Source organism: Narcine bancroftii, chromosome 10, assembly GCF_036971445.1.
Source record: "Narcine bancroftii isolate sNarBan1 chromosome 10, sNarBan1.hap1, whole genome shotgun sequence".
Classification (NCBI taxonomy): domain Eukaryota; kingdom Metazoa; phylum Chordata; class Chondrichthyes; order Torpediniformes; family Narcinidae; genus Narcine; species Narcine bancroftii.
The window spans coordinates 63,258,136-63,281,225 of NC_091478.1; the positions used below are offsets into that span (position 1 = coordinate 63,258,136).

Below are 23,090 nucleotides of genomic sequence, written 5' to 3' on the forward strand. Positions count from 1 at the left end.
GAAGCCCGCCCTGCGATCTCTCACCCTGATGCTGCTCACCTGTCGGTTTCACAGGTCGGGCCACCTGATCCAGGAGAGATCCCAGTTCCGGCGCATAGGTAAGGCCTTCTTTTTTTTAAATTCCGGCGAGTTCTTTGGTTCTTCTTTGCTGTTCGTTGTGACTCCTTCCTTCTTTGGAGCCCTTTTCTTTCTTTTTCTTTCAATGTTTATTTACTGTTTCCTGTATTTGTTCGTTACAACTTTTTTTCCACTTTTGTTTACATTTCTGTATTTGTTTCCATGTGTACGTTGAGTACAGGTTTTTAAACTACCAGGAAGTGGTGGTTCAATTGAATCAAAGCATCTTAGTGTTTTGTATGTGATGTCATGTATGTAATCTGACAATAGTGTAAAATTTCCTTCTAAAAGAACCTCGTTACAAAGACTGTGTCAAAAATGTAGAACTTTAGACAATTTGTTCACAAGAAAAAACTTTATATTTTTGCTATATATAATAATGAGGTCCACAATTTTTTATATGAGGAGTCTTTTCAAAGTTTAAATCGACCACCCGGGGGGGGGGGGAGGAGGGGATGCGGGCCACAGCACATTTATCTTAAAGCCTTGTTTTCTTTTCACCTCATATTACATACGTATTTTTTAATGTTTTATGCAGTCGGTAGGAGAGAAGTTCGGAAGAACCCAAAACTTTACTCATTCATAGGGAAAGGTCATAAACTTTAAGTAGAGTCGGGGGTGGGGTTGGGGGGTGGGAATAACCGGAAAAAAAGTTGAGAACGTCTGGTGGAAATTGCTTATGGCCGATCCGCAAATATGACGTTGGGCATTAGGGGCGGGACATGCACAGTGACGACAAATACCAAGAGGATGTGTTTGCATTAATTTTATTGAAAGTTTGAAACCTGCAACCAGTACAAAACTAGAACGCGGAAGCAAGATTTGATGGATCTTATCACCCAGTGACTGAGACCCAATTCTCCACGAGCGACTGACCGTACTCGGACGCCGACCTGGTATGTTAGCGCTCTTTCTGTTTTCGGGTTTTTTTCCATCCTCGATACTGTATACCTACAAGTTCGCTCGCTAACCAGCTCCCTGAAACCTCAGCAGTACCCCCTCCAATCACCCAAATGCCACCCACCCTCCCAAACCCAGGCTGCAATCCTTTTAACTTTTCAAAATCCATAATTCACGACGATGGAGCATTCCAGTCCAGAAGAAATTCTTCCACACACACACACACACATACACACACATACACCCCCGTCTCGTGTGTGCAGTAGAATATGGAAGCATGGCAACGGTTCGGCAGATTAAGCCTCTTTGCTTCTTGTTTCGAATTGTACTTCAAATAGTCTGACGCCTTACATGTTTGTTACATTTATTATATTCTTCGGCCATTCATTGGGTCAAAGTTAGACCACCAAGGTTAGTATGGTGCCGTGCAATTTTCCGAAATCCAGCGTCATATTCTGCCTGGTTTCAACGGCTAGAACGGTACATAGCAACCCAACCAAAAGCTCAGCTAAGTGGAGAAATAATTCAGAAATTATCTCCTTCAAAGGCCGTTTATTTCCCGTCCGACTCCTGAATGAACAAGAACCCCCACTAATAACAACTTTTTATCCCTATTGATTTAAATGGCATATTCGCTCTGTCGGTTGCCATTAAAGGGAGGTCCCAGTGGCCAACAATTTGAATTCCAGACACCATTCCTACACTCACAGGTCGATATGGTCTCATGCACTGCCAACCGAGGCTATTCGCAAATTGGAGGATCTGCACCTCATATTCCTGCGCAAGCTCCCGAAGGCATCAACATCCTCCAGTTTCCAACTTTCTCTCTCTCTTTCCCTATCCCTCTGTCATATCCTCCCGCGCACCGCCCCTTTCCCTTCCCTTTCGATTCAGAGAGCGACTTCCTCCCCTTGTCACCTGAGGTTTTTTACTCCTCTACCCTCCCACCTATAATCTACCTGTGGGCTCATACCTGTACTCCCTCACCTGCCTCTTCCTCTCTCCTCTTCTCTGCTCCCCCGCCACCACTTTATCCAGGCATCTGTCTGCTTTTTGCTCGTACCTTGGCGTAAAGTTCAGGTCCAAAACTTTTACTTCCGACAGATGCTGCTTGACCTGCTGAGTTTTTCCATCAATTTTGTGTATTGCATATCAAATCTTGCTTACTGTTTGTAAATTTCAATTCCTAGTACTTGAGAACGAGACTCGACTTCTTTTCAACGCAAAGTGTTGACATTCCACTAACTATCTCCAACTAAGAGGAAGTGAAAGACTGCAGGAGAATTTTATTGAAGGCTGCTGGTAATATCATGGAAATTCTCCGTAGCTTGTATGAAACAAGTTACAGACGAATCTTTGATGCTCCATTGATAAGCAAGCGACATAAATTAAATTTCCTCTTTCCGTCAACTTAATGCTTCGAAAGTTCTTTAGAAACTTCTGTGTTCCTCATTCAATGGCGTGTTTATTCCGGAAATAAGAAATACCATGCAATATTCAAAGTAATATTTATATAAAATTTTGAGATATCTCATTCTTTCCTCCGAAATGGGAGAAGTCTTTCTTTCTTTCTTTTATTTTTCAATCTTGTTATTATTATTATAATTTATAAACACATACAGTTCAAAGAGATATAAAAAAATACATAGTAAGTAATGAATTAATACAGAGATATTAAACAATAATATTACAGAATAAAAATATATCATAAAAAATTTTTGATCAGTTTAGGGTGTGAACTATCTCTAAAAAAAAGATATAATTAATAACAATATATGAAAAAAGAGAAAAAAAAACCCCAAAAAAGAAGAAAAAACAAATCTGAATTAAAAAAAAACTTTTAAAAAAAAACCTATTTCTTTGTTGAATGTTGATTCTAAGATCTTCTCTAAAATTCTAGCGACAAGGCTAGAGAAGATATTACCATATATTATCTCTGAAGACCAGACTGGATTCATTAAAAATCGTTATTCCTCCTTTAATATTAGAAGATTGATGAATATTATTTACACTCCTTCACATAAGTCTTCACAATGTGTTATTTCACTAGATGCTGAGAAAGCCTTCGATAGAGTAGAATGGCCTTATTTATTTACAGTTCTTGAAAAATTTAATTTTAGTCCGATATTTATATCTTGGATTAAACTTCTTTATAATTCCCCAGTTGCCTCGGTTTTTACTAATACCCAAAGATCGCCATATTTTCGATTATTTCGGGGCACCAGGCAAGGGTGCCCCCTTAATTATTTAACTTAGCTTTAGAACCTTTGGCAATTGCTATCAGAGAAGCACCCAATATTACTGGTATTATTCGTTGCAGGGATATTCATAAAGTATCACTATATGCAGATGATTTATTGTTATATATTTCCAATCCTGAAAATTCTATTCCTGCAGTTTTATCTTTATTAGCCCAATTTAGTAATTTTTCGGGATATAAACTGAATTTAAATAAAAGTGAATTATTCCCTTTTAATGGATGGGTCCCTATTTATGATAGTTTACCTTTTAAAATAGCTAGAGACCATTTTATATATTTAGGGATTAAGATTACTAAAAAACATAAAGATTTGTTTAGGACTAATTTTTTCCCTCTATTGGACCTGATCGGCAGTTTACTTACCAATTGGTCACCATTATCCCTATCCATGATAGGCCGAATTAATGCTATTAAGATGATGATCTTACCTAAATTTTTATATATATTCCAAGCTATACCTATTTTTGTTCCTAAATCTTTTTTTGATAAGGTCGAAACGGGAGAAGTCGAGCATCTTATGTGTTGGAAGTCATTGTAAATATTGATGTCAGGTATCGTGAGGGGTCATATATAATTATATATATATATATATATAATATAAAATATATAAATATTATAATATATAATATCATATATAATTGTCATATATTCACTGCTACAATGCAGTTGAGTCGTCCAGTATGTAAAATTGTGATGAAGTGACGTGGCATGTATGTGTCCTGGCGTTTCAATAATGGCCTGTCAATGAATGATGACAAACGAAGGGGATCTTGGACCACAATTCTGAGTCTTAAGTTATAAAAGTTTTGCAAATTTGATCAGAATTTTAACATTTACTGTAATTCTATTAAAGCTTTACGGACAGGCGCCCCTCGTTAACTTCCCTTTTGCTAAGTCAGTAAAGACCGTGAAAGATCCCGCCTTTTCTTAGTGAGTCCACCGATTATCATGACCAAGAGAAGAATATGTGCAATGCGCGCCTTCACTTGGTATGGGTTCTGCACTAAACTTGGTCCGAAAAGGGCACATGCTGACAGGTATAAAATTCCTAGAGTGGTGTTCGTTAATTTCAGGAGAAAACGAACCTTACCACCGCAGCTTGCTTTCCCTTTCCCGCTACTGCTAATAACACAGAAAGTTTACACTTTCTTTATAGACTTTGGATTTGGGGAGAATGATGTGCAAGTTGCATGAAACCAAAGTGAGACCTCTGCAACCGAAACCAAATGGAGAAATACCCTCATTGAACGTTTAAACCTGCTGAAGTCAGATGCTTTGTGGTTGGATCCATATAATGCAGGACACGCTGGAGAAGGAATAACATCGACATAAAACTATACCAATTTAACAGACATAATAAGATTAACGATGCTATTAAACTAAATACCGAGTGTTTTCAGCCATTGAAATAAAATAAAATCGGAATAATCCGCGGATTAGTAACATCTTTGCAAAGAGGAACATAATTAACGTTCGATGATTACCCTCAAATCAGTAGTTCGTGTTTCACCGCGTCATAAGTCAAACTTAAACTCGAATGTTTAAATAAATGTAGAAGATAATGTTCGTGTCATTAACAGTGCGGGTGTACTTGAGGGTATCCTTTCCAGTTTCTTTATCACTTTTTCTTAAGCTTCCACTTCTTTCCCCGTTCGTGGTGATGAAATAATCAAATATCGCAGAAAGAGGCCTTCGACCCATCAAGTCCACATGAATCACATTTTGTTCTCACTATATTCCCCTGGAAATTCCGCAAGAAGCAGGCGTCACATTTTGCTTACTGCTTGTATATTGCGATGACTAATGTTTGAGGAGGAGGCTCGACTTCTTTTCAACACAACTGTTGACTTTCCACTATCGGAATGGTAACTCGAGCTGAGAGGAAGTGACAGACCGAAGGAAAATATAACTAAAGGCTGCTGGTAACATCATGGAAATTCTCTGCGGCTTGTGTAAGAGGAGTTCTTTGTACCATATTTGATGCTTCATTGATGAGATAGAAGTATAAATGAAACAATTTTATTTCAAAGACCCCTTCTTATCAACCAAATGCTTTGAAAGTTCATTTGAAACATGATTGTTCTTTATTCAATCACACATTCATCCCAGAGAGAAGAAATCCCATGCAACCTTCCAAATTATATTTGACTGGCTGTTTTAAGTATAGAATTCTTTCCCTGAAGACACTTTTGAAAGATGAGCCTCTTGTATTTAATGTCAATGTAAAACTTAATGTCAGGGAAAATATTCACGGCGCTGGTAAGGTAAGAGGCCACTCGGAAATAGCTCATACTGTTGGTTTTCTAAATTTTGGTCACGCCATCCCGTATATTTTTAAACATCGTGGCTGCGTTTAGGGACGTAAACATTTCCACAATAAAATGCCGATTAGTGATGACTACCGAGGTTATTCTTGCCTCATCGCAAACCCAACCATAAATGTTAAATTAAAAAGATTCGTTCCTTTCTTCAAAAATTCTCCGCCTTTGAAACTCATTGTGTTCCCTTCCGTTAAGACAATAAAGACAGCGATGGAGCCAGCCAACGCTTATTGTACCCATAGTTTATCACCGCCAAAAGCTGCACCACTTCTGAATCGGGCAGAGAAGGTGCGCTGTCAAATATAGAGTGAATGTATCACTGCGCCAGTTCTTCACAGCTTTTTGTTTTACCTGTCCCACTTCTGTTTAAAATTCACACACCTGAATTTGAAGGATGCTGGATTTTAAGGAGTGTATTTTCGTTACCGAAATTGTGAAGAAACTCGTGAGAAACATTAAGGGCATTTCCATATTATCCCCAAATAATAATAATATTGCTGGCATCAATGAAGGCGAAAGGGAATCCAAGTAATAGAAAAAAATATATCGTACACATCTGCTTTCAATTACACAGATCTTTGTAAATTTATCTGATAAATGGGATAATGATACAAAACAGATATTGAAACTTTTGTTTTTCAGATGTTAATGGAATCAGTGCAGAATAAGAGCGTTGGGCAATCGGAGAGCCAGTCGTACACTCTCGCTCTCTGGCTTCTCCATTAAAGCCAATGCTGAATTGTCGACTTATTATTGCGATGCAGGAAATGAGGGAATATTCTACATCTGCCACCAGAACAGTAAAATTGACAGTTCAGCTAGAACACCGAATGAGTCCTGGAAACGTAACCGAACATCGATTGTAAATGAAGACTACATTGCTTGCTTATCGTTATCTAAGATTATTGTCGTTGTAAGACATCTGAACATGATTCAAACACTTCAAGCTCAAGCATGAATAGAGTGACGTACTTCAATTATGTAGCGTGATACCACATCTGGAGCAGAGTATACTGCACTATTTTCTTTTCTGGAAAAGGAGAAAGAAAATGCATTGGACGCTGTTCAGTCATGCAACCCGGACCTGCCCTTCCGCGAACTCGTCCATCCCGACCACATTGGCATTCTGCGCTATAGCCATTGACCTGCGTTTGGTCCGTGTTCATCTAAATCTTTCCTACACCTAAAGCCACCCAAATATCTCATGAATAGAAAACTGGTGCCCATTTCTACAATTTCATCTGGCAGCTCATTCCAGAAGTGGACCACCCTCTTGAATGAAAAAGCTGGCCCTCAGGTCCCTGTTGAATCCATCTCTCTTCACCTCAAACATCCTACCAGGGATTATCACTGGAGATATGGGAACTTCTCATCCCAAGACCACAAGAACCTCCATCTATAACTTCAGGGGCCTCGGAAAAAGTAGCCAGATATAAAAATGTTCAGTCCATCCCGGCCACAGTCATTGCACCAAATACTCATGAATATTCGTGAGTATGCGATTGCGCAACGCCAGATTGAATGGCTGTTTTCCCGCATTATGAGACTCCTCAATGAAGCCCAAAATAGGACAATGATATGGCCTTTGCTACGTATCAACTGATATGTTTCTGTAACTCTGCGCGTTTGTTCGTTTTACTTGTGTCTCATTTGCTCCTCTGTGTTAGTGATGTCTTCTGGTCTGCTCGCAAAACAACCTCCATCTTGGTACATGCGGGGAAAACTTGAGCTTAAAACTATGTCCCCTGAATCGGCTACCCTGAAGAAAAAGACCATAAGCATTCACTTTAGCCATGCCCCTTGTATTTATATGAACCTTTATAAGATCATCTCTACGAGCGAGCGAATAAAGACACAACCCATCAAAGCTCTCCCTATAACTCAAAACATAAGAGTCCAGGAAACATTTTGTTGAATCTCCGATGAGCCCTTTCCAATTTAGATGTCCGTCTTTTAAAGCCTGCCGACAAGTTTATCCGACTGATACGTGAAAGAGAAGTTCATTTGGAAGAATGAGAGGGGCCTTAATTCAAAATGTATATTGATAATTGCCCTTAACAATGTGGCTGTGCAGAGCATAGTTCTTCGCTAGAAACAGTCAAGTGCTTACAGTTAATGTTTAAAAATAGCACTTAGGACCACTTGGGAAAGACATGGAGGAAATTATATATTTCCGAAGGTCATGGGTGAAATATTCTTCCGCAAAGAAAGCAGAATCTACGAAACTGTTAAGGCAGAAGCAGTTTGCTCTTCACAAGCAGGGAGGTAAAATATAACAATAGACTGGAATTCAAAACTAAAATTAAGGTCTGATTGGCCTTTATCGTATTAAATTGTCGAACAAACACGAGGGGCCGAATAGCCTTCTTCAGCCTCTATTTCCTATTTTTGTATTCTTATAATAATTCGCCGAATTAATTGAAAACAAGAAGAGAGATAAAAAAAAGTTTAATTAAATTACTCGCTTTGAAGTGTGATCTCAAAAGAAGAGAATGCCGCGCCAAACCTATTCACGGAAAGAATAGGTGTGACCATGTGGAGTAGACCGTGCAAATAAAATTAAGCTTCAGGTGCTGAAAATCTGAAATGACAATAGAAAATACAGGGAAAACGCCAGGTCTGCTGGAAAAGAAACAGTCGAGGTTTCGGGTCTTCATCGCCACGAAGAAAATGAGAAACAGAAACGGTTTTACTTCAGGAGAGAAGGCTCCAGAGAGAGAGATATAATTGTAGCAGCGTTGCGCTGTGGGATAGAAGAGAGCATGGAAATCTACAGCATAGAACATGTCCTTCGGCTCACAGTGTTGCGCAGCATTGTGAATAACTGCCTCCCCTAAACAACTGCCTAGAATTTCCCTACTGCTTAACTTTCCTTTTCTTCTCAGTTTCTTAAAAGATTCGCTAGTACATGCCTCCAACACCGTTCTGACAGTGTTGAAAAAAAACACCTCTTATATCCCCCATACCCCCCCCCCCCACTGACTTCCAAACACCTTAAAACCAGACCCCATCCTGTTAGGCATTTCAGCTCTGGGGGCGGGAACCCTCTGGCCATCCATCCACACAATAAATGCCGTTCATCATCGTACCTACGGCTATCAGGTCAACCGTCACTCTACATTGCTCCAAGAAGAAAATACCAACTTCCCTCAATTTATCCTCATAAAACATGCTTTCCAATCAAGGAAGCATCCTTGTAAATCTCCTCTGCGTCCTGTAGTGAGGTGGCCAGAACTGAACACAATATTCCAAGTGGCATCTAACATCTTATTCAGCTGCATCATTATCTCACAACTCCTGAACTCGACCAACAGGGTATTTTCTCATTGGAGCAATGTTGAGCGAGGGTTGGCCTGATCAACCCATGCAACAGCAGCCATGAGCATTCTTTGAACATGGACTCCGAGATCGCTCAGTTCTTCCACACTGCTTAACATTAACTCTGCTTTCAAACTTGACCTACCGAAACTAACCTCTTTACACTTTTCTGGTTAAACTCTACCTGCCACTTCTCAGTCCATCTTGGCATCTTATCAATGTCTATCTGTAATCTTGATGGGGAATTAAAGGCAACACAATATTCGGTGGTATTCCTGCAGATTGGAGCGCAAGCGCTCATCGAAGCAATCACCCAGTCTGCTATTCATTTTTCCGGCAGAGAGGAGGCTACGCTGTGGCACTGAATGAATGAAGAACAGTGTTCGAGACTGGAAGAAGTGTAAGTGAATCGTTGTCTCAACTGGAAGGACAACTTGTGTCCCTGGATGTTCGAAAGGAATAGTTGATATGACAAGTGTGAGCGGGAAAGTGGCATAGGTGGGAATGGCATAGTGAGCAGAAAGTCGCGAAGTGAATCATCCCAATGAAATGCGGAAACGAGGTGGGTCAGGATGGGTCTGATACTGGAAACATGTTGAACCTGTGGGAAATTGCGAATAATTAACCACAGAATGAGTAAAACACCAAAATGCTGGAAGAACTCAGCAGGTCTCGCAGCGTCCACAGGAGGTAAAGATGTATTACCGACGTTTCGGGTCCGAACCCTTCCTCAAGGTACGTTTCATGCAGAATATATGTTTGTGCGTCTGCCTTTCTGTTTCTGTGCCCCTTTTTATGTCATCCAATTGTTATTCAGATGGGGAAAACATAATCACTTGAAAGAAATCACCATTTTAATTTTCTGTTTGTAATTCACCTTCACGATTTTTAAAATCTTTTTATTTTCAAAAGAGCTCAATTCACCTTTAAACCAATGACCGGCCACTAATTCATTTGTAGCTCCAACTAACAGTGGAGAATCACGAACCCACTTTTAACATAATGGGAACACACTATGATTAAGGATTGCGTCCCTCTCAAACAATCATTTTGCAGACTACGCTCAAAAAAAAATTAAGCGTATTGCTTAAGTTACGGACAGGAAGTGCAATTTAAGCAACTTACTTGCAAGTAAATATTTCGAAAGTTGTTCACCTATGTCTGTGTTTCGATTCCGATGCGTACATATTCTAAAGAAAAAAACAAAATGTAGAAATCATCTAAATGTCAGACAAAATACAGTTTTAAATGTGTAAACCTTTCTCTGGCAACGTCGGGCGGTGAAGAGTCATGCAAACAAACAATTCCCGGATTTAGAACGTCGAGAAAAGTAGGAATGCTGTTGTCAGGAATCTTGAGGAGTGAACTATGAGCATAAAACATCTGGGATGGCCGACGTTTTACTGATCAAAGAAAGGAATAATTGTGAAAATGAGGTCTGCGATGAACTCAAGAGAAGACGGTCTACAGATCACTGGTCCGAGATTCCTTAAGGTGAGATGGATGTAAAAATGCATATTCGAACCGTACTTTTATGCATAGAAAGGCATGTAAGTTTGTCAATTATTTTTAAGCTATATCTTCCGTGCATTATTGAAGCGAGTTATAGGCTAGCTCCGTCCTGTCATAACCAAAGGTTTGTATTAATCACCTCGATCGTAGTTGAAGGCGGCGTACCGGTAGGAAAATCGCTCTGAGTTTGGATAACCCAACTTCACAGACAGGAAAATAGGAAACTAATCTTCCGAATGAGCCGACTCGACTTGATTGAAATCTGTATTCGCTTGCACCATATTTGGCATTCCTCCGTAATGGTCGTTCCGTGTGTGGTTATCCGGAAACGTTTCAAGCCGATTAGTGTTGGTTTGATTGAAACACACAAACATAAATGTCATCTTGAACTTGGTAGGTGGACAAAGAGAACCAGAAATGCATCGCGGTGCAATAATCATGTGATAGACCACATCAGGGTCATACTGCCTCAAATTTCCGATGAAATCTGATTTTTTTCAACCCAAGTTACTCTCGTTTGCGATATGTTGTTCAAAGCAGTAATTCGGTACATGTCTCTTTTGGTTGTGATTTGGCAAGGTACGATCAATTTAGCAGCCACTTTGACGGCGTCAATCCGATTGCACCATATTCTACGTTCGAATGCGATTCCCATTCTCTTGCCCTTGATCCTTCGAGGTTTTGTACTCGGCGTCTCTTGGTCCGGTGTGTGCATTTGTTTTTATCGTCCTTACTTTTTCCCAGCAGCCAAAGCAACTTCGAACAAGGTGGAACAATTCGATCGGGTTGTGAAAGTTTCCAAAGGTGGAAATGTAACGATGTACTGCAAGTATAAACTATTACAAGATATTGCTGACGTTTCCTGGTGGAAAGAGGGTGAGAAAACATTCATAGAGCCAGACAGCAAAACTCAATTTCGGGAAAACAGGGCTATGAGTACATTTACGCTCCTGAACGCTAGTGTCGCAGATATCGGGATGTATTATTGTCAAGTGAAGCATCGGCAACAAATAATCGGAAATGGAAGCGGCTCCCAGCTTATTGTGTTAAGTGAGTGGCTTTGTTTTGGGAAGTGTTTTGGGATATCAGTAAATCTCACAGATCGGTTTGATTTAAAATGTTATAAACTGGCTTAATACAGATGTTAACTCATTCGTTTCAGGCTTCAATAAATGCTTCAGAGGTGGAATCGAGAAATAAAATTACATAAAGTGGGCTGCACGGTTAGAGTAGCGGTTAGCACAACGCTGTTCAAGCGCCATCGGCCGGGAGCGGGATTCAAAGGAGGTTGTACGTTCTCTCCGTGTCTGCGTGGGTTTTCCCTGTGGGGTTCGATTTCCTCCCACCGTTCGAAATCCCCCCCCCCAAAAAAAAAGTAACAGGCTGGGCAGCAACTGTGAAGCGAGAAACCGTTTATTCCAACATTATTTCCGTGCTTCCTTGGATTGTCTTGTCCATTAACATGAACGTGGTGCTGGAATTCGTTGTTGATCATGTTAATTAATGGCACACCAAGCGATTGTTTTGCCTGCACCTCTTCAAATTCCCAATGCAATACTCTTGCACCGAATTCCGAAAATTGGCAGTTGTTCTTCGGGAGAGCTGAACACTAAGGAACGAGCTCACACTAAACATCCGAGACTCTCGTTTGTACAAAAGAATGTTGTATATTTATTTTTGTAGATAAAATATTTGTCCTGCATATGTATTGTTTGTCTGTACGCGTGTTATGTCTGGTTGTGTGTCTGCATGTTTTCCACCAAGGACCGGAGAACCGAGGCTGTGACTTCGGGTTCTACTTGGACAATCAGGTGACAATAAAATTGACTTCCTATGGGGTTGAAACGCAGATAAACCGCTATGAATTTGAACGCCTTTAAGGGTGAATGTTTCACCCCTATTCTTTGGGTGCCTTTCAGACAACCAAACACTGGTTGTTGCACTTGTTACTGATGACTTGCCACCAATATTGTCTAAGAAAGATTAAACATTACCTTTATACGAATAAATGTTGGGGGGCGGGGATTTTACCTGAAATTATACTTTACTACCTTTTTAAAAAAAAATTAGATCCGTGAATATATCGTGAACAACAATTCTAGTTGTGCGACTGGGAATAAAAGCTAAGGACCTCGATAGCAATCCCAATACAATGACATGCTACCCTGCGATGACAGGAAAGTAAAACCAAGTGAAAGAAACGATTGCTTGTGAGGGCATTTTGCAATACATCGGCAAAACAAGCTCACGATCGATTCAATTTCTGGATAAATACCAGCCGTGTCCTGAGCACAAACTCTTCCCTCTTATAAAACATCCAACTGATGAGCACTGAGCTGTCCGCCGAAAAACAGGGTTTTTTTTTTAATTTAATTCTGAAGTTAGACATGCAGAACGTTAACAAGTCCTTCTGGCCTATGTGCCGGTGCTGTCCAAATACCCGAATCAACCTTAACCCCCGTACGTTTTCAAGGACACCAGAACACCCGGAAGGAATACCCGCAGACGCGGGGAGAGCGAAAACTCCTTAAAGGCAGCTCCAGATTCGAAGCTGGCGCTGTCACAGTCTTGAGCTAATCGTTACTCGAACCGTCCCGCGATGCCGCTTGCTCCGTGTGTGCTTCTCCCGAACATCAACTCCTGTCGTTGGTATAGATCTGCCGATTCGCTGTTGCCCATTTTACTCTGGTGATCAAGTGCACAAAACAAGGGGGGAAATGGAGAGAAGAAATGCCCAGTGTAAAAGCAAACACAACAATCTACTCTCAAATATCGCTGCTCTACCAATCTGTCATGTCCATTAAGAACAATCACGTTTTCCTCGCCGTCGGCAGCGGAAAGATTCTGCCTCCTTGCGCTTGATTTCAATTCTTCTTTCTATCTAAGGGGGAAAGAACACCTAAATTAATGTATGATTCAGGGGTCTCCACGCGTCCGGGGACATTCATGTGGTACCAGGAGAAAGATATCATTCGATGGAGAATTCTTGCAATGAAATAGATCAAAAACATTCATGTTCGCATTCTTCTCTCTGTCGCAGCTCCCCCAACTCCCCTGAACATTGTTCCTGTTGAAACGACTTCACCGCATTCTCGGAAACTCGCGTGTAAAACGGCTCCATTTTATCCGGAGGAATTAGAAATCATCTGGCGAAGAAATAACATGGACATTCGGACCGGAGTAGAAACTGAGACACGGACGACTGCGGAAGGATTTTATGAGGCTTCGAGTGTTTTGGAAGATTCGCAGCTTGCGCTGGGCAGAGCTGTTTACACCTGCCTCGTGTCACATGAGGCTCTTACAATGCCTGCCAGCTTCTCCTACGTTTTCGAGCAAGGTAAGGTTTTAAAGCAATTTACTGGACAGTTGTCTAGACTCGAAAAAGAGAAATGTTAATAGTTTCCATTAAAAATGTTTTATGCTCAACAGCTAATACGTATTTGCATCCTGAAATGTGCTAAAAGAAGACCAGTAATTTATATTCTGCCTGCCACAAGAGGGGAAAAATGCAAACAAGAGCAAAAAAAGTCACGAGGAAATATTAGAGCAGATGCCCAGATACTTGGACCTTGAGGAAGACTTTAAGATTTTTTTTCAGGAGAAATATTAAATCTGACATTAGATTAAAAGGGTGCCAAACATGACACCGTGAGAGAAAGGCGTAACACGGCAGTATGAACGAAGCAACCTTAGCACAAGAGGAGAGTAGGGAGCGGAGACACAGCGCTCCCGCGGGGGTCCAACTGTCCAACTGCGTCAACTCCATCCAGGATTTAAATGCCCTGTTTCTGCCACCGCGGGGTCTACGCCCAAGATAGAAACGCCTATGATCGGCAGACTCTGGGGAAGCAGAGGAATGACGCAGGACACCAGAAAACGGGGAGACCACCACCCTCCCTTCCCCCCACCCCGCCCCCCCCCCCCACCACCACCACCACTCACCACGTTTGAGAAGCAGCAGAGGAGACGTGGGGGCGGCCCAGTGAGGAGATCTGCAGCTGAAGTACGCACAGGCGGCGGGCAGCTGGAGACTGGCTGAAGGGGAACCAAGTGTTAGAAGCGGAATGCGAGAGGATGCTGAGGGCGCTGAAGGTTTCCTGGCCCTGTTGTAGGTTTGGATCTGGAGCTTGGGTTGCTGATGTTTGGACTGGACTCTCTGTGGCTGAGGCAGCGCTAGAGGTGAACCCACCACGCTCGGTGACTCTGAGGGCAATTTCGGCCCATGGTGAATCTGTTTACCTGATGGCAGACGAAAGTAAATTCCGTGCAATATTGCGCTGTTTTTATTACATTACAATAAATGAATCTAGGAAAACGCTAAATAATGACAATTTATTCAAATCCAAATCAAAGCGAAAGACTTGGACCTGGTACTGGATCCTGCGCAGTCTAATCTCATGAAGTTTTCCACTCCTATCAAACATGTTCTTATATCGTCGCAAACCAAACACTTTCCTTCATTCAGTTTGCTGTTAGTTTTTATGTATTTCTAAGATGAACAAGCAAATAGTTTGCCAATGGAACATGATGTGAAGAAATATGTAAGTATTATTTCCGTCGAAGAATCAGAAAGTTTACACCGTTTCTGACTGTTAATTTAGTGCCAGCCGTGAAGGTTAACGTGCAAAAACAGCATGTCGTTATCAGCAAAAGTACTCCGTAAATTGTAAATACTGTCAGAGAATTTTAGTGTGAAAAGGACAACTGGAGCTTATTGAGATGAATACGAGTTGACTGTCCAGTGTTGGTCTAATATAGAATGGTAGATTGCCTGAAGATGATGAAGCAGAATGTCCAAAGATTGATTCCAAGGAAAGGGAGTGGGAAAGGGAGGGAGACACAAAGACAGACCTAGGGGGAAAGGGACATGGGGATATGGAAAGAGAGAGAGAGACAGGGTGAGCTGGAGAGGGATGAAACTGGAGGCTGGTTCATGACATCTGGTTGGATGGTGCCCTGATGGCATTAATATAACAAATTTCATATTCTTTCTGAGTACTCCCCAACCATAGAAGTCTGGAATCATAGAACATTTCAGCATAGAAATGGGCCCTTTTGGCAATTCTCATCTGTAAAGAACCATTTTTTCCTGCCTAGTCCCACTGACCCGTGATCAGTCCATAGCCCTCCCATCCATGTACCTGTCCAAATTCTTCTTAAATGTTAAAATTGAGCCCACATTCAACACTTCAGCTATCACTCATTTCACACTCCCACATTTCTCTGTGTGAAGAGGTTCCCCTAAACTTTTCCCCTTTCACCCTTTACCCATGTCCTCTGGTTTGATTCTCACCAACCCTCAGTGGAAAAAGCCCATCTACATTTACTCTGTTTATACCCCTCATAACTTTAAATATCTCTATCAAGTCTCCCCTCATTCTTCTTCTCTCCAGGGAATAAAGACCAAACCTATTTAACTTTCCCCTGTAACTCAATTCCTTAACTCCAGGCAACATCCTAATAAATCTTCTCTGCACTCTTTCTTTCTTATTGGATATCTTTCCTGTAGTTAGGTGACCAAAAGTGCACAGTATACTCCATATATGGCCATAAACAACTGTAACATAACATCCCAGCTCCAAGACTCAATACTTCCATTTTTGAAGGCCTATTTGCAAAAGCTCTCTTTACAAGCTTATCCACCTGTGAAACCACTTTCAGGGAATTATGTATTTGTATTCCCTGATCCCTCTGTTCTTCTGCACTCTCCAGTGCCATACTATTTACTGTGTATGTCCTTTCTTGGTGTGACCTTCCAAAATGCAACACTTCACCCTTGTCTACATTAAATTCCATCTGTTATTTTCACCCCATTTATTTGCAGCTGGTCTAGATCCCTGTGCAAGCTTTGAAAACATTCTTTGCTGTCCACAACACCTCAAATCTTAGTGTTACCTTCAACCACATTATCATCCAGATCATTGATATAGATGACAACCAACATTTGGCCCCAGCACCGTTCCCTGAGGCATACCACTAGCCACTGCCTCAAAAGTGAGAAGCATCATCCACCACTACTCTCTGGCTTCATCCGTCCAACCATTGTCAAATCCAGTTTACTAATTCACCATGAATACCTAGTATCTGAAACTTCCTGACAAACCTCCCATCCGGGATCTTTTCAAAGGCGATGTAGAAAATATCCACACCCTTTCCTTGCCTGGTAACTGCCTCAAAAAAAAACTGTAAGATTGGTTAAACACGACCGCACACACAAAGCTACGTTGACTACCCCTAATCTGTTCCTGGCAATCCAAGTAATTATATATATGATCTGTTAAAACACCTTCCAATTATATATCTACTACTGACACCAAGCTCACCAGCCTATGATTTCCAGAGTTACTTTTGGAACCTTTTATAGACAACAGAACCATGTGAGCTCCCCTCCAATACCTGAGGCTAAGAATATTTTAAATATTCCAGCCACGGCCCCTACAATTTCTACACTAGCCTCCCACAAACTCCAAATGAATATCTTGAAGGCCCTGAGGATTTGTCCACCCTTATTTGCTTTAAGACAGCAAGCACCTCCTCCTCTTTGATCTATATAGGTTCCATGGTCTCATTGCTTGTTTTCCTGACATCCCACAACTCTGTGCGCTTTTCCGTAGTGAATGCCAATGAAAAATAACCATCTCTTTAACTCCATACAAATCTGGTCACTCTGACCTTCAGGGGGAACAATTTTGTCCTTTACTATACCTTTGCCCTTAGAATTTTCCTTCACACTGTCGGCCAAAGCAACCTCATGTCTCTTTTTACCTTCTTGGTTTCTTTCTTGAGGTTTTTCTTGCATTTAACTGTTATTCACCTCTCTCCTTCCGAACCTGATCCCCAATATCCCTCTATAACCAAGGTTCCCTGTGCCTTCTAACCTTGCCTTTGATCCTGACAGTAAAATACAAACTGTACTCTCAATATTTCACATTTGAAGGCCGTCCTTTTCATACATCCCTGAATACAACATATCCCAGACCATGCATTCTGGATCCTTTCTCATTTCCTCAAAATTGGCCTTTCTCAAATTTAGAATCTCAACCCGAGGCCCAGATTTATCCTTCTCCATAATTATCTTGAAACTAATGGTATTATGATCACTGGACCCAAAATATTCCCCTACACATACAGTACTTCTGTCACCTATCCTGTCTCATTTCCTAATAGGAGATCCAGTATTGCACTCTCTCTCATTACTACCTTTATATATTGATTTAAAAAACGTTCCTGAACACATTTGACAAACTCAAAGCCATCCAACCCTTTAAAAGAATAGGATACCCAGTCAATATGTGGAAAGTTAAAATCTCCTACTATCACAACCTTATGTTTCTAGCAGCTGTCAGTTACCTCTCTACAGATTTGCACCTCCAATTATTGGATGGTCTATAATATATTTCCCATTCCTCAACTCCACCCAAAAAGCCTCAGTAAAGGAGCTCTCCGGTCTGTCCTGCCTGAGCACAACTGTGATATTTTCCTTGATGTGCAATGCCACTCCTCCTCTTTCATCCCCCTCATTCTATCGTGTCTAAAGCAACGGAAGCCCAGAACATTGAGCTCCCAGTCCTATCCTCCTGCAAGCAAGCTTCACTAATGGCCATTATTCCATGTTCATAACGTCATCACCACCTCATATTACATCTGTGCACCTTCTAACCAGATGGGATTAACATCAATTTCTTCACGTCCCGTTTGTTCCCCACCATCCCTCTCATTCCCTATCCTTATATCTTTCTTTCTTTCTCTCATTCTCTTTACCTGCCTTTTCATCTGTCTCCTTTCCTCCACATAGCCACACTCCAATAAATTTGTCCCAATAAATTCTCATATTTGCTCTCCTATTGTCCTGTCCATGTCCTTCTGCTTGTTGGACCGTTGCCCTTTTATTTAAATGCCTGCCTGCACTTTCCTCATCCATTGGCGAATGGCTCAGGCTCACAGCCTTGATTGTATATCTTTTCCACTTATGGATGCTGGGAGACCTAATAAGTTGCTCCAGCATTTTGGTGTTTTAGTTAAAAAAAAGATAATTTCTCTGAGGTCATTGTGTTTCTGACATACATCCCCAGGAAATGTAATACGTGACTCTTTCCTCCAGCAAAAAGTGGGATTATAATTGGGACAGTGGTCTTCTCTCCAAATTGCAGATGGGGAGAAACCTCTTGCTGGGATATTTATGAACCCTCATCAGATTATACTAGTAGTATATTCGATACTGAAATTGTAAGGTCTGTGGACATGAAAAGAATCAAAGAGTCTGAAAGCCAAGCCTGAAAGTGGACTTTGCAGAGAATCATCTCGAGTTGAGGCAAAATTGTTAAGCTCGATAGTTGCCAAATGCTTCATTTATTCATACTTGAGATAAAAGTCCTTTCATTCTTCTGGATGTTGTTTTAACATAGAAATCATTTAAATTTCATTTTTTGCTCCATCTTTTGTTTCCTGCACCCTTAAGGCTGAGATTCTGCTGTTATTTGTTCCACAACTTAGTCATGATATACTCCACTACCTAAACAGAGAGGCTCTCTGAGTCATTCTGAGACATTATGGATGCCCAAGGAAATTCATAAAGATAATTCAGCTGCTCCCAATGGAATGATAGGACAGGTCGTCTGCCTTGGTGATACATCAGCTCTATTTACCATTTCTAATGGGGTGAAGCATGGCTGTGTACTAGCCACAGTCTTATTCAATCTGTTCTTCACTTACATGTTGTCATGTGGTGTCCAAGGTCTGGAGGAGGGAGTGTACATCAGGTACCAACTGGACAGCTCTCTCTTTGACCTTCGCCACTTGACTGCATGGACAAAGCACCTCTACATTATCATTCAAGAAACACATTTTGCTGATGACTGTACACTCTGCATACAAAGACAGAGATCTGCAGTTAATACTGAACAAATTCTCAGATGCTGCTATGCTCTTTCGCCTGACCATCAACTTGAACAAGTCTGAAGTACTCCTTCAGTCCGTGCCAAACCCCAACATCATAGAACCAAAAATGACTGCAGATGACACTCAGCTGACCAATGTAAAAAGCTTCAAATACTTGGGTTCAACTCGAATGATGGGTCTTTGGACAAAGAAATTGTCTCCAGGATTCGAAAGGCTAGCCAGGCTCTGGGGTGGCTGTGTACTGGAGTGCTCAATCAACACAATGTCCACATCTCCACAAGATGAAAGTTTACATAGCAGTGGTCATCCCTTCTCTCTTCTTTTTTCTAATTTTTTTTATTTTTCACACTATAAACCACATTGATCAAGATACATACATTTTCCTTTTCAAATATATACAGTGTCATTTTCTTCCCCCCCCCCCCCCCTCCCTCTTCCCCTCCCGCCCTCCCTACCTCCCCTCCCATTCATTTAAAGTTCAGAATCTAAGAGACATTAAACCCGTCAAACAATGTTGTCACTCAATTTAAATAAACAAGAAATTCCATTGAGTCAGTTCTTTTCATTCTCTTTTCCTTCTGTCATTTTAGGTGGTAGATGTCCCCGGTAGGTTTTCTCTATTATGTTTCATGTATGGCTCCCATATTTGTTAAATATTGTAATATTATTTCTTAAATTATATGTTATTTTTTCTAATGGAATACATTTATTCATTTCTATGTACCATTGTTGTATTCTCAAGTTATCTTCTAGTTTCCAGGCTGACATAATACATTTTTTTGCTACAGCTAGGGCTATCATAACAAATCTATTTTGTGCACCATCCAAATCAAGTCCAAATTCTTTGTTTTTTTATGTTACTTAGGAGGAAGATCTCTGGGTTTTTTGGTATATTGCTTTTTGTGATTTTATTTAATATCTGGTTTAGATCTTCCCAAAATTTTTTCACTTTCTCATATGTCCATATTGTATGAATTATTGTTCCCATTTCCTTTTTACAGCGAAAACATCTGTCAGATACTGTTGGGTCCCATTTATTTAACTTTTGAGGTGTAATATATAGCCTGTGTATCCAGTTATATTGTATCATACATAACCTGGTATTTATTGTATTTCTCATAGTTCCTGAGCATAACTTCTCCCATATTTCCTTCTTTATCTTTATGTTTAGATCTTGTTCCCATTTTTGTTTAGTTTTACCATTTGTTTCCTCATTCTCCTTTTCTTGTAGTTTAATATACATGTTTGTTACAAATGTTTTGATTATCATTGTGTCTGTAATCACATATTCAAAATTACTTCCCTCTGGTAACCTCAGACTGCTTCCCAATTTGTCCGTCAAGTAGGATTTCAGTTGGTAGTATGCCAACACTGTATCGTGAGTCATATTATATTTATCCTTTATTTGTTCAAAGGATAATAATTTATTTCCCGAAAAACAATTTTCTATTCTTTTGATCCCTTTTTTCTCCCATTCTCTAAAGGAAAGGTTATCTATTGTAAAAGGGATTAGCTGATTTTGCGTCAGTACTAGTTTTGATAGTTGGTAATTTGTTTTATTCCTTTCTACATGAATCTTCTTCCAAATATTGGGCAGATGATGTAATACTGGAGAATTCCTACATTGTACCAATTTTTCATCCCATTTATATAATATATGTTCAGGTATCTTCTCCCCTATTTTATCTACTTCTAATCTAGTCCAATCTGGCTTTTCCCTTGTTTGATAAAAATCTGATAGGTATCTTAATTGTGCGGCTCTATAATAATTTTTAAAGTTTGGCAGTTGTAAGCCTCCTTGTTTATACCATTCTTTTAATTCATCTAGTGCTATCCTCAGTTTCCCCCCTCTCCATAAAAATTTCCTTATTATTTTCATTAACCCCTTGAAGAATTTCTCTGTCAAGTGTATTGGCAATGCCTGAAATAGGTATTGTATCCTTGGGAAAATGTTCATTTTAATACAGTTTATCCTTCCTATTAGTGTTAGTGGTAAGTCTTTCCAATGCTTTAAGTCGTCCTGTAATTTTTTTCATTAGTGGATAATAATTGAGTTTATATAGATGGCCGAGGTTTTTATTTATTTGTATACCTAGGTATCGCATTGCTTGCATTTGCCATCTGAATGGTGATTCTTTCTTAAATTTTGAGAAATCCGCATTATTCATTGGCATTGCTTCACTTTTATTTGTGTTAATCTTGTATCCCGACACTTCTCCATATTCCTTCAATTTCTTATGTAATTCTTTTATTGATATTTCTGGTTCTGTTAAGTATACTATAACGTCATCTGCAAATAAACTGATTTTATATTCCTTGTCTTTCATTTTTATTCCTTTTATTTTATTTTCTGTTCTTCTCCACCTTATATGTTTGTAGTGTTTCATATTTTATTTTTTTGTCTGCCAATTCTCTTCTTTTAGTTGTATCTTCCTTTATTGCTAATTCTTTTTCTATATTTGTTATTTCCCTTTCCAACTGTTCTCTTTCCCGATTGTAGTCCTTCTTCATCTTAGTTACATAACTTATTATTTGCCCTCTGATGAACGCTTTCATTGCGTCCCATAGTATAAACTTATCTTTCACTGATTCCGTATTTATTTCAAAGTACATTTTAATTGTTCATTCAATTAATTCTCTAAAATCCTGCCTTTTAAGTAGCATGGAGTTTAATCTCCATCTATACATTCTTGGAGGGATGTCCTCTAACTCTATTGTCAATATCAGGGGTGAGTGGTCCAATAATATTCTAGCTTTATATTCTGCTTTCCTAACTCTGTCTTGCATGCGAGCTGATAACAGGAATAGGTCTATTCTTGAGTATGTTTTATGTCTACCCGAATAATATGAATATTCCTTTTCCTTTGGGTGTTGTTTCCTCCATATATCCAAAAGTTGCATTTCTTGCATCGATTTAATTATAAATTTGGTTACTTTGTTCTTTCTGTTAATTTTTTTCCCAGTTTTATCCATGTTTGAATCCAAATTAAGGTTGAAATCCCCTCCTATTAGTATGTTCCCTTGCATGTCTGCTATCTTCAAAAAAAATCTTGCATAAATTTTTGATCTTCTTCGTTAGGTGAATATACATTGAGTAAATTCCAAAACTCTGAATATATCTGACATTTAATCATTACATATCTCCCTGCTGGATCTATTATTTCCTCTTCTATTTTAATTGGTACATTTTTACTGACTAATATAGCTACTCCTCTAGCTTTTGAATTATATGACGCTGCTGTTACATGTCCTATCCAATCTCTCTTTAATTTCTTGTGCTCCACTTCAGTTAAGTGTGTTTCTTGCACGAATGCTATATCAAATTTTTCTTTTTTCAGTAAATTTAGCAGTTTCTTCCTTTTGATTTGGTTATGTATTCTGTTAATATTTAAAGTCATATAGTTCAACATAGCCATTTCATACTTTGTTTATCTTTCCTTTCCGTTTCCTCATCATCACCTTTCCTTCTTATCCATTTCTGCTTTCTTTTTTGAAAACTTTATAAGACACATTTCTAAAACATCAAACATTTCCCTTATTCTCCTATCTAAAATTTCTTTAACACCACTATCCCCTCCCCTTCCTGAGTTGCCCTTTATCCCTTGTCGGGCAACCACATCTCCCCTCTCCATTTGGATTTGCAAATTCACTCGCAAGCGTCAACTGATTTCGCAGTGACCGTAACTCCTCCCCACCCAGCCCCCCCCAGAAAAGATTTTAATTTTCATATACAACAAAGGTCACTCTTTTAATTCCCTCCTTAC

At 39.9% G+C, this 23,090-nt stretch overlaps 1 protein-coding gene and 1 long non-coding RNA gene across 7 annotated transcripts in view; one reads left to right on the top strand and one right to left on the bottom strand.

Moving 5' to 3' along the window:
• LOC138744626 (tyrosine-protein phosphatase non-receptor type substrate 1-like) overlaps positions 1 to 23,090 on the top strand; it is a 31,329-nt gene continuing 8,239 nt past the window's right edge. For 2 of the 6 annotated variants that reach the window (XM_069901071.1, XM_069901073.1), the window contains exons 1-3: positions 10,876 to 11,007; positions 11,173 to 11,478; positions 13,469 to 13,765. In XM_069901071.1, the coding sequence (XP_069757172.1) occupies positions 10,953 to 11,007; positions 11,173 to 11,478; positions 13,469 to 13,765 (658 nt within the window). In that variant the 5' untranslated portion in view covers positions 10,876 to 10,952. Of the gene's footprint in view, positions 99 to 894; positions 1,014 to 6,240; positions 10,411 to 10,875; positions 11,008 to 11,172; positions 11,479 to 13,468; positions 13,766 to 23,090 lie in introns of those variants that run through there. The other 4 variants (XM_069901077.1, XM_069901076.1, XM_069901072.1 and 1 more) reach the window with 4 other exon arrangements.
• Positions 6,205 to 10,796, bottom strand: LOC138744627 (uncharacterized). The gene is made up of 3 exons (XR_011345662.1): positions 10,568 to 10,796; positions 10,042 to 10,106; positions 6,205 to 6,628 (listed from the first exon to the last, which is right to left on the bottom strand). It is a non-coding gene; the product is annotated as an uncharacterized lncRNA (long non-coding RNA).